At 43.1% G+C, this 12,659-nt stretch overlaps 1 protein-coding gene across 6 annotated transcripts in view; it reads left to right on the top strand.

Moving 5' to 3' along the window:
- Nucleotides 1-12,659, top strand: part of TBC1D19 (TBC1 domain family member 19) — a 113,641-nt gene that overhangs the window by 79,056 nt on the left and 21,926 nt on the right. For all 6 annotated transcript variants that reach the window (XM_037044742.1, XM_037044735.1, XM_037044728.1 and 3 more), the window contains one exon: nucleotides 422-466. In XM_037044742.1, coding sequence (XP_036900637.1) covers nucleotides 422-466 — 45 coding nt within the window. The remainder of the gene's footprint in view (nucleotides 1-421; nucleotides 467-12,659) is intronic.

Genomic DNA, 12,659 nt, shown 5'->3' with positions numbered 1-12,659 from the left:
CCTTGTACTTAAGTTTATACTATTGATTTTAGTTGAAGAAAAGATTTACTACCATCAAAAGTTTGGCTTCGGCTGTTATGGCTCACTTGGTCGGGCCTTATCCCACAATCTGCATGTTTGCCCGTTGGATTCCCAGGCAGGGCAGATTTGCAAAGCAGCTGTTAGATGCTTCTCTCACATCGCTGTTTCTCTCCCTCTCCTTCTCCCTCCCTTCCCTTCTCTCTAAAATCAAAAATAAAAATAAAATAAAGAAATTGGCTGGCATATTTTTTAATTAATTTCATACAGTAAAATAAAATGAGGTTTTACTACTCTAGTTTTTTAAAATTCCCTTAATTATTAGTACATGTACAAAATTAGTTAATTTTTAAAGTTTTGTTTATTTAATTACACTGAAACCCTCTACGGCTTTCTCTTTTAGGAAAACTAGGAATAGAAGAATATGCTGTCTTTTATCCACCAAATGGTAAGAATAATACTGTTACTTCCTCTAGTGGGAAATAGGAAAATTACAACCCTAATAATAGGAATAATTTTCTTATTCTCTATCTTTAAAAAAGATAGTAATTTATTATCTGAAATAAATCTTCTGCAGAATACCTATTTTAATTAACTTTTTTATGTGCTAGGTTTGTGCTAAACTGCATAGCGTCTCTGGTTTCCCATGAGACCAATGGTAGCATTTGTGGGAAAATTAAGTAGACAGGTGTCTAGCCCCAGGGCACTTCATTTTTCTCTGAAGATCGCTAGTTCAGGACCTTTCTGCTGGCTTCACTGGAGCAGAGCTCGAAGGAGTGGATTGTCTTGTGTTGCATTTTATCGTTCTACAATTTGGTGAGTGTAGTGTTTATGAAATAAAAAGGTTATTAAAGAATCTATCACTGAAATAACCTATTTTCATTGTACAAAGTTCAAATGTATAATGACCTTCTTAAGTATTAAATATTTCTTTGAGATTATTAGATGGTTTTTTTAACTTGTAAAGCAAATATAGAAGTCCTTATTATAATACTGAGTTGCATCCTGAAGTTCTTTTACTCCAAAGTTAAGAACATGGGCTTTGTAAGCTCTAGACCTGGGTTCGGATCCCAGTTCTTCCAGCGCACCCTGTGACCTTGGGTAAGTTTCCTGACTTTGCTGATCTTCAGATTTGTCATCGATCGCTTATGGATAATAGATTAATTGAGATACAGTGTATAAAACAGCACAGGGCCTGATGTGTATGTAATGAGTCCTCGGAAGACAGCAGTTACAATTGTATCGAGCTTATGTATTGACCAGTCCCTCAAAAACTCAGTGCTCCTCGGTGTGGTGTCCCAGGTCCTCTCCTGGCCGTCCTCCTGTGTCCCTCCTCAGCACCGACGTTCTCCAGTTTCCCACCCCACCCTTGCTCTGCGGCTCTCCTTTTCACGTGTTTTCCTAGGGCTTTTTATCTGCTCTCTTGGCTCTATTTGCTAATTACTCTAAAATTTATACAATACAAACTTAATATGTCTCAACCTGAACTTGTTAATTGATCATCTTATGCCCACTATTCAGAAGAGGGGGAAAAAAACAATTAAAATTTAAAACAAACAAAATTCCTCACTGTTTCTCTTTTAGTTAATTGTTCTCTCATCTAACCAGTAATTCAAGGCCTAAAACCTGACCGTCATCCTCAATTCCTTTCAGTCTCAGACCCCCCTCATCTAGCAGCTCAGGTCATGTCCAGTTCCATCTTCAGAACACAGGTGGGACCGCCCTCGTCCTCATCCTAACTGCTGGACTGTCCTTGCTGAGGCTTTTTCTACCTCTACTGCTTATTAACTGCTAAGACACTTGATTGGTCTCTCTTCTCCCAGTCTTTTCTAGCTTTGCTCCACCTTTTACCATGCTGTCTGAGTTAGACATGTAAAAGGAAAATATGAAAATTCCTATTTTTTCCTTAAAAATTTCTTAATGGCTCCTCATCTCCTGATAAGTAATGTCCAAACCTCTTGGCATGGCGCATGAGGACATGTTTTTTATCACATTAATATCAAACTATTAATCATCTGCACACACCCACCTACCCTCACAAAAGCACTATACTGCTTCTATTACCTCTCTGGTTCCAGGCTTGGACTGGCCCATTCAGCCCCCCATCGCTGGCCGCCCACCTCCGTCCAGTCGCCACCCCCTCAGGAAGCCTGCCCCGCACCCCCAGATTCGTTGAGGGCCCCCTTCTCTGGACGCCCAGAGAGAGCGCCCACTGTGCAAAGGCTGGGTCTCCGGCTGCATGAGCCGGACAGTGTTTACAGACACTCCATCTCCCGCCCTATTCGCAAGGTTCTTGAAATTCAGGAGTGTATCGTTCATTTTTCTTCCCCCAGCATCCAGCTCTACAAGGAGTTTAATGATTATTTACTGAAACTAATTAGAGGCTTTTTAATTTAAAGTGTATGTACAACCACAGTTATATCTGTCTCCCAGAAACTTAATTTTCAGATAACCACTTCTACCGCTGTATGAATCAGGAATGAATGCCTCTGAAGAGCCGAAAGAGATGTCGGCGGAGTCAGGTTCTGTCTGTGCTCACAGGAGAGCTTCTTCAACCTGGTTTAGAACATGCTGGCTTTTACCGACACGCGTGTGGACAGACATGGCTTTCTGTTCTGTGCCCCGTGTGAACGCGGGAGTGGGGAAGGGGACTGGTAGGGACAGGAAAAACGACTGACGACAGAAGTGAAAAATCAGAGACCTTGCGGAGGCAAATAGAAAAACCGCACAGCAGCGCGTCAGAGCGCTCTGCGAGTCAGCCCGGCCCCGCGGTGTGGAGACCAGTGACGCTATGCTTTTAAACGGGAATCCCTGGGCCGTGGCGTATTGTAATAATGCACGACACTTAGAACGGGCCCAAGGTACCAAAAAAAAATACTGTTGTCATGGTGATCATTGTCACCGCAGCAGTAGCTGACATTTTTGGAGACCACTGTACACCAGGCAGCATGCTACGTACATTTGTTGGTTCCTCTAACCCTTACACGAGGCCCCCGAGCGAGCTGCCACTATTACTTATCACCCCTAGGTGTCATGGGGACCCTGCGGCACGGCGCGTCACGGCGCATCACGAGCCCGGCCGGTCAGTGGCCACGCCACCTCTTTGCCGTCAGAAGCAAGGCTCGCAGCCATCGTGCCCTGTTGCCTCGGCAGACATGACTGAGTACATGACCGTGTCTTTTAGAAGAAAACAAAGTGGTTAACGCATTGAAAAAGTGGAAGATATATACAAGAGGTTCTGGAAAGATTTCCGCCCAGAGTAAAAGTAGTTAGATGCTTAGTGGGGTGACCCCCAGCTGCTCATAAACGTGGTTCCTCCGAGCCCCCACTCCTTCTCTCGGGCGGTTCCCGCCCCCACCAGGGAGGGCTCCGTCCCCGCGGCTGCGGCGGCAGAGCAGGGAGGGTCTGCGTCCCTTTGCTTTGGCTCAGGGCAATATTCAGCAGCAGTTTTGTGTCGCCCACCCTGTTTTCCGGCCCCTGCCAAAGTCAGGAATACTTTGAAGTCTCCGGGGTGCCTCTCGCACCACCGCCACCAAACCCGTCTTGCCTTTTGGGCCCAGTGGCCACACCCTGACTCCCTCCTGTCCCTGACGAGACAGGTGCGTCCAAGGGGGCAGCGGTTTGCTCGCTCACCCAGCCACCCGTGACCCCTGTCTGGGGTGGATGTCACAGGCCATGGTGTGTCGGACGTTAGCGTCTCTCCTCGCCCGAGGCCCTGTCATCGGACAGGTTTTCTTCAGTAGGTTTGTCAGCTGGTGAGCAAAATGTCGGAGCTGAGGGAGATTCCGCACAGGAACTCTATAAGCTTTTCTTGTTTCTAATGATCTGTTCAACAGGTATTACTTGTCCCTATTTATTCATTTAACAAATACTGATTTAGCCCTGCTCTGGCGCCCTCTTCTCGGCAAGTGATCCAAACAAAAGCACGTGCTGCTAAGGAGCTGACGCGAGCCAGGGAGACGTGTGACAAACAAGGAAACAGCTGGTGGAGACAATTTCGGGGAGTGAGGAAATGGACAAGACAAGGAGGAGGAAATTGAGTGTAGATGGGGGGCGGGGGCGCGGGGGCGCTGCTGCTTTAGATGAGGTGGCCCGGACAGGGGCCTCCTGGTCGCCCTCCCCAGCGCGCCAAGAGAATGAGGACCCTGACACTCTGATGACCAAGACACGTGTCTAGCGGCACCTGGAGTCACGCACGGCGTAAAGCTACGGCTAAGGGAGAGACTATCCCACGGATGAGGGAGTGGGTGTGGAAGAATACAAGAGACAGAAACAAACAGAAACGAGGACGTAAGACTTCCACATAGCCTGAGACTTAAACATCACAGTTCGCTGATACCGTTAGTTTCTTGTAGGACAAGAGAAGGTAAGTAAGTGCCAGTGAACATTAAGTAGAGGAGTTTAGGACTCTAGAGCAGGAGTGGTTCATAACCAAGGGCAAGTGTCTCCCCACCCCCACCCCTCAGAGGGCAGTTGGCAGAGTCTGAAGGTGCTTTCACTGTCACAGCCGTTCACTACCGGGCGGGGGGGTGGGGTGGGGGAGGGGATGGGGGGGTGGGGGAGGGGATGGGGGGCGGGGGGCCGGGACGGACGGGGATGGGACGGATCTGCCGGTCAGCATCTCAGTGATGCTGCTCAGCACCCTGCAGTGTACAGGGCAGCTCCTTACAATGCTGTTAGGACAGGCTCTTGCAAGAAATAACAAAAATAGGTCATTTTAAATCTGCCTGCAGGCGTCAAGTTGATGAACAGCAATGTACTTTGAAATCTATATTAAATAAGTAAATTTAAAACATCTCATGATCTAAAATTCATTTGATGTGTAACTTGACACATAAATTGAAAACCTAATGAAAATTTTAATTAAAGTATGACTTTCAGATTGATATTTATTTTTTTAATTTTCTATCTCGTATTTCAATGTACAATAATGGATGTTTTAAGTATATTTCATTGAGTATGCTATTACAGTTGTCCCATTTTTCCCCCTGTATCCCCTTCTGCCCTGCAACCCCCTCCCTCCAGCAATCCCCCCCCCCAATAGTTCCAATCAGTGGGTCAAATAAGTTCTTTGGTTTCTCCCTTTCCTATACTATTCTTAACCTCTACCTGTCTATTTTGTAACTACCATTTATGCTTCTTATTCCCTGTACCTTTCCTCCCATTCTTCACCACCCCCCCCCCATAACCCTCCATGTGATCTCCATTTCTGTGATTCTGTTCCTGTTCTAGTTGTTGCTTAGTTTACTTTTGGTTTTGTGATTTAGATTCAGTTGTTGATAGTTGTGAGTTTGTTATCATTTTACTGTTCATAGTTTTAATCTTCTTTTTCTTAGATAAGCAATTTTAACATTTCATATAATAAGGGCTTGGTGATGATGAAGTTCTTTAACTTGACCTTATCTGGGAAGCGCTTTATCTGCCCTTGCATTCTAAATAATAGCTTTGCTGGATAGAGTAACCTTGGATGTAGGTTCTTGCTTTTCATGATTTTGAATACTTCTTTCTGGTCCCTTCTTACCTGCAAGTTTTCTTTTGAGAAATCAGCTGATAGTCTTATGGGAACGTCTTTGTAGGAAACTGTCTTCTTTTCTGTTGCTGCTTTTAAGATTCTCTTCTTATCTTTAATCTTGGGTAATGTAATTATGATGTCTTGGTGTGTTCCTCCTTAGGTCCAACTTCTCTGGGACTCTGAGCTTCCTAGACTTCCTGGAAGTCTGTTTCCTTTGCCAGATTAGGGAAGTTTCCTTCATTATTTTTTCAAATAATTTTTCAATTTCTTGTTCTTCTTCTTTCCCTTCTGGCACCCCTGTGATTTGGGTGTTGGAACATTTAAAGTTGTCCCAGAGGTTCCTAAGCTTCTCCTCATTTTTCTGAATGCTTGTTTCTTAATTCTGTTCCAGTTGAATGTTTATTTCTTCCTTTTGTTTCAAATCATTGATTTGAGTCCCAGTTTCCTTCCCTTCACTGTTGGTTCACTGCATATTTTTATGTATTTCACTTTGCATAACCTTCACTTCTTTCTTTATTTTGCATCTGTACTCAATCATTTCTGTGAGCATCCTGATTACCAGTGTTTTGAACTCTGGATCTCATAGATTGGCTATGTTCTCATCACTTAGTTCTTTTTCTGGAGTTATATATGGATATGTTCTGATGTTTTGGGAAATTTTACCTACTAAAAAGTAACAGTCATATTCTGAAGTTCTAATTCAGAAAGATAATGTAAATAGAAAATAATTTATCCATTGTCTTAATTCCTGTTCTTCCTGACCAGTAGGCTCATGTGGAATGAGAATAAACAGAGGAAATGATTATTTCAACAAATGAATTAAATAAACTGTACTAAGTAATCTCAAATGAAAGAGCATAAAAATTTGCTTTCAACTGGAGTGATGTTAAAGTGAATCAGAAGTGAGAGTTATGGTACAACTATAAATGTTAAATATTAATAGAGACAGTGAGGAAAGGAAGGGAAAATATTTAGTAAGTACAAAACCTGTTGATATTTGATGTATTTCCTGAGTCATATTTCCTATTTATATCTCATCTAGTTCAAGATTTATTTTTGTTGACAATAACCATCATTCTGAGCTTTGTCAGAGACCCATTAAATCATTACTTTATGAAGTTATTCCTATTGAATACAGTTAATATTTTATGCACTTACTATTTTAGACTTTCTTCCATTGATAAGGGAAGGCTAGGATCTTAAAATCATCACTCATAGCAGACTTATAGAACTCTTGGGCCAGATAAGAGGTGGTGTCCCAAGCGTCCTGAAGGCTGCTAGAAGTAATACTCTTGGAAGATGGCCAGGAGGGTGAAACTCGACCCTTGAAAAACCGAAGTGATGAGAGCCAAAGGAAAGGATTTGAAAGACCTGGCCAAGAACATGACAGCCTCTAAGATCAAAGCCTTGTTCTAGGTGGTATGTGCCCTGGAGTGCTAATGGATTCTTCAGTGCTTCTTAGGCCTCCTACTTTCGTTTGCCAGACTTTTGAATTTACCCTTCTTCAACTAAGTGAACTGTGTACCTTCTCTTGGAGTCTTAAGCCCAGGCTAATCTTGATTAAGCTGAAGTGAATCCTTATCTAACACTGACAAAACAAAGATTTTGTTAGGTTTAAGCTGATACTGAAATTTGGCAGTCTCCCTTCTTAGAGCATAAAACAGCTACAGTTATGGAAGCACCTGCTCTTTTCTAAATAATACCCTGATCCTGGTGCCCTTTGCAGACATTAACTCACTGGTGCATTGTGCAACCCAATGAAGATGGTCTTGTTGATTGCGGTTTTCAGAAATAAAAATGGAGACTCGGAGTGTTAGTAGTTTGCCCAGAGTCACACAGAATTCAAATTCAACGTCTGTGTGACTACGGCAGCCATTTATATGTCAGCATTGCATTATTGAGAGCTTCCTATCCCATGTGGTAATTACTTGTTCAGAAATGATTTTTATGCTTCAATATTTTATTTATAAGCCTTGATTATATTTATACTTGCTCAGATTTCCATCATTAACAACATGTATTGAGCATCTCACATGCAGAAGATACTGCACTGCATAGTAAAGATAATGCAGAGTGTGAATTATAGCCCTTACCTCACATAGCTTATACACTGGCTGCGTAGAGAACAGCTATAGAGTTCAGAACTTGGGGGAAGTGGAATAAAAGCTTGATTAACCGTGAGTCATCTCAGTACACGCATCCTTTCTCACTGCTTGACAGTTCACTCTTTCATTTACTGTAAGCTTCCTAATTAAAAGTGCCTTGTCCTGACTAAGGCATTCTTACACTTAGTAGACTCTTAATATTTGTAGAACATGAAAATTATAACCATAATATATTCCTTTCTGACTACCTTAATCTGCTTGTGCAAATGTTTCTGCAGTAACTTAACAGCAAAATGAAAAATGTTTTTGCATCTGATTATAGGAGTTTTGTATAATAGCAATCTGCTTTGAGACTTAGTATTTAGAAAGATATAATATATACTTATATTTCTGCAAGACGTCAAAATATGCCTTCTATTTATTAAATTATTTTTCTCATACTTAGCTTTTCTTTCACGTGTCAACATGATTATTGTAGAAAGTTAGGAAAGGCAGATTTTTTAATTATTTGTTAAAAGTTTGTAGTCATTAAAGGAAATAAATGAAGCAATAGAGAGGACAGGCAGAAAACGATGGGTGTTCACAGGAAGAAAAGGAGATGCAGCAGGAGATGTAAACAGAGAGGGACTTGAAGAACAAGTACAGTTTGGGGCCTCCCCCTCAGCCCCACGGAACTAGAGCTGGTAGCTGGAGTTTCACTGGGAGTATTAACCTTTAATAGGAATCTAGTGTTGTTTTGAATTCTTTTAGTTTCTAGAAAGCAAAAACCTTTAAGTTGATAAAGAATCTTAACCATTGGAACATCATCATATGTCCAGTTTTCTCCAGCTCTCCCATTTTTTTTTTGCATTCACTTTAGTCATAATTGTTAAACACAGGATCCTAGATTAGCTAATATTGCAGAGACAGCCTTACTAGCCTCAGGAGGTCCAGTGACTTTCCTAAGGCAGCACAGCTGGTTTGTGGTGAGCTCACCGTGGAGTCCTGATCTGCCAACTAGACACCAGTGCTTGTCCTGCTGCTTCTGTGTTCATCACACGTTCACCCATCCCACCGCCTGTTCATTTACTCGGCAAATGTGCGTTTGTCATCAGTTTTGTTCATGGCATCATGCAGTGCATGCAAAGATGAATAAAACGTATTTCCTGTCCTCTGGAGCAATCTATTAAACAGCTAGTTGTAATATAAAATATAATGAAATTATAGTGATGGAAATATGAGCAGAATTCTGTGAGAACGTAGAAGAGTAAGCATTTAATTATGATTAAGTGATCTGGATATGTTTCTCTGAGCTAGTACCTGACATTAGTAAGGTTTTGATAGACTGAATAGGAAACATAAAAGCTTGTTAGGGTACAGTATTGCCAAGTTGAAAACTACAAAGTATGAAAATGCATGGTGAGTTCTGGGGTGATAAATAACCTGGCGCGGCTCTACCACGGTGGGTATGCATGACAAAGGGGAGGCAGGCAGGTGGCTCGGGCAAAACGGGCAATGGGAATCGAGGGACTAACTTCGACTTAAAAAAGAAGTCACAGGGATGCAGCATACAGCATCTATAGTTAACAATATTCTCTTACCTTTCTGTGGTGATGAATGGTAACTAGACTCACTGTGGTGATCACTTTATAATGTAAAAACACCAAATCATTACAGTGAATACGTGAACTAATATAATATTGTATGTCAGTAAAAGTGGGGATGAGGGATGCATCTCAGTTTGCCATCGTGAATGGTTAAAACCAGATTAAAGTTTTTGAATTTTAGTCTGTAGACACTTAGCCTATATCATAAGTTTAACATGTGAATTCCATAAATATATGTGAAATATATTTAATATCTCCAGAGGCTATATAGGTTTTTAAATATCAGTTAATTGGATGAGTAGGAGCTTGGCAAATATTTAGTGGATGAAGGAGTGGTCAGTGGAAAACTCTCTGTGGATATGATATAGAGTCCTTTTTCATGGTCTCTCCAACATTCAGGAAAGATAACCTGAGCCATTACAGAAGTGCGTTAGAGGGCTGAGAGTTGGGGGAAGGGACATCTTTTAGCAGGACCGTAGGTGACAGTTCATCCAAGTCTGAATTCAGGCCCTGGCAGTAGGAGGGAAAGGACTGGTTGGAAAATGGTAGAGGTAGATTCTCTGGGGTTTCATATCTTTGTCCCACAAACACTTAACAAGTACCTATTAAATTCTGGGTACTATGCTGATCTCTGGGAATAGAGATAAATAAGGCACAGTTTCTGTCTCGGGGTTTATTCTGTTGGGAGAGAAAAGCAAAAAATGGCTACAACATACTGTGTGATAGGAGAAGAAAACATTAGTTGTTGAGTACAGATTCTGCATCAAGTGTTATGCCATGTGCATTACATATATACTTAATCCTCACAACCTCACTGGTATTGTCCTCATTTTACGTGTGAAGACAGGTCTCTTCCCAACTTTTGCAGGGCCCACAGCACAGGAGTACAAATGGAGGCCCACCAACCATAAGTCTGGATGTTTAAATGTTCTAAATGAGACTAATAAACGGATAACGTCTACTCTGTTTTCTTGTCTTGACAAATACAAGGTGGGCAGAAAGAGGTTTACAGTTGTGAGTATGTGAAACACAATTTATCCTTGTATTATTTTTTTAATTGTTGGACTATTTATTTGTGTTACAACTGTAAATGTACTATTGTCCATCTTTGTATACTTTTATAACAATCTGAAAGGCCAGGTTCAAATTCAGAAATCTCAGACTTCTCAGCAATCCCTCGCTAGTGGTATCTCTCTCTGCCCCTTCTCACATATGGCTCCATCCCACACTTCCACAAAGGGCCACCCTTAGGCCACCTCTCCTCTGGGGGTGGCCCCACCAAAGGGGCTATGCAGACCCTGGAAGCTGGTAGGGGGTCTTGGGCTCAGAACTTCAGTCTTGGGTACCTGGGTTTTGGTCTAGACCTGGGCAGGTCCAGCTCCTGCCTCGGTCTAAACAGGTGAGTGAACTGGCCCAAGTGTCCTTGGGTAGAAAGTGGTAGAGTCCCAGTTGTGCAGGAGAGTCTAGGCGCACAGAGGAGAAAGGGGATCTCAGTCAGTCGGGCTAAGTCAGTTGATAGAAGAGTACTGGTTGGTGAACTGATGGGGGAGCTGTTGGGAGGTCGTTTGAGGAGAAGCGTTGTTAAAACCTTGACCGGGTGGGGCTGGGACAGGGCTGGAGGTGGAAGAGAGCATTGCCTACAGCTCTGGTCCTAAGCCTGAGTGGCAATGAACTTGACAGGATTAGAGTTGTGCTTTGGGGTAGGGAAGAGAACGAAACTGCTGATGTTAGGATGTGACCACATCCTGAACAGCTAAGTGTCCTTTACTCTAGGGCCTAAAGGGACAGAAAGGAGCCAGCCGCACTTAGGTCTGTGGGCAGAGGCAGGACTGGAGAGCAGGAGTGATGCGCAGCCTTCTTCCCTGGAGATGGGGGAGGTGGGGGGTCCTCTACAGAAACAGGGAGTACGGACAGAGGCGTAGGATACTCGGCTTTCCTGGTTTGAGTTACAGGTTAATGAGGAGATGCCGGTGGAAGGAGAGAGAAAGCAAATATGACAGAGTGTCTGGGACAGTAGCCACAGTTAAGGAGTGGGCTGCAGACAGAACTATACAGAAGCACAGCACAACAACAATGTCGGTGAGCAGCAGCAGTTTCTGAGAGCAGGGAGCCTGGCTGGCTCACATCTGAGAAGGGACTTTCAGGTGCTCAGGGGGCCAGGACACCCAGAGAAGAGATCCCGGATTTCGCAATCAGAAGTCGGGGTCATAGGGGTAGAAACCAGTTTACAAGGAGTTGAAGATACAGAATGAGGAAGTAAAAGAAGGTAATTGAGACAATTTTCAAAAAATTAATCTTGGCTGCATGGGAAGGAGAGAGATGAGAGATTAGTTTGATGGGAAAGTGGGACCCAGGGAAGAAGTGGACTTTTAATTACGTCGTTGTTGAGGGTATTTTTAATAACTTATAATATGCTAGGCTGAAAGGTTGAAGTGGAATAGGAGAGACTGAAGATGTTGGTACATTGCTATGAGAGACCCTTGCCTCTCTCCTCCATTGGTCGGAGGGAAGAGCAGATGCCACCGCCATCTGCCTCAAGACCTGCTCATCTCCGAAGACTCATCCCAGGCCATGCCAGTCACCCTGTGCAGCCCGGGCTCCCAGCTTTCTCCTTCAGCAAGGTCACTCACCTCCTGAGCTTCAGTGGCTCTTCTCTCAGTAAGGCCCGCCCCTTCCCAGTCTTCCTTCCAATATTTCTCTGCATAGCGCTTACCGCTGCCTGACATGTATTCACCTATTTTGTCCTGACCTTTCTGTCCCTAATAAAAAGTGAGCTCTAGTGGTTAGGACAGCATCTAGCACATAGAGAGGCTCAAGACATGTCTGGTGAGTAAGGAGTGTAAAGGGGTGGGGCGGGAATTGATGGTGCAGGATTCCAAAGCGGAGGACGGTAAGTTTTATCTGAAGAAAGGCCAGGTGGGAAATATGTTAAATTTTGCAGGCCACAGATAGTCTGTCACACATTCTTCTTTGTTGAATTTTTAAAAAATAATTCTTTAAAAATGTAAAAGCCATTCTTAGCTCACAGGCTACACAAAAACAAGCCACAGACCTGATTCTAGCTTGCCAGCCACAGTGAAAGTCAAGGAAACAGGATTAAAGACTCAGATGCAGGTGTTCTCTCTGGAAGAGAAAAAGGAAGACATCTTCATCGGAAACCCTCCCTGAAAGGAAATGAAAGAACAATGTAACATGTGAGCATTTGGGATAAAGAACAGACATGTGAGGGAGTTCACGGCATCAGCCTCCTGGTGAGGAGGAAAGTAGGTTTGTAATTGTTAAGCATGTGAAGAGAACGGGGCGGCTAATAAAATAGAAGTGAACAAGAAAATTGATTAGCAACACAGGATTCAGCCAAAGATGGACAGCATGAGTGTGGAGTGCTCTAGAAGATGAGGGGAGAAAGTAGATCCTGAAAGTGACAGCCAGTGATACTGT

Source organism: Sturnira hondurensis, unplaced genomic scaffold, assembly GCF_014824575.4.
Source record: "Sturnira hondurensis isolate 20B ecotype Veracruz unplaced genomic scaffold, ASM1482457v3 Scaffold0000780, whole genome shotgun sequence".
NCBI lineage: Eukaryota > Metazoa > Chordata > Mammalia > Chiroptera > Phyllostomidae > Sturnira > Sturnira hondurensis.
The sequence above is the reverse complement of the archived record's forward strand: the minus strand, read 5'-3'. Positions and strand labels throughout refer to the sequence as shown.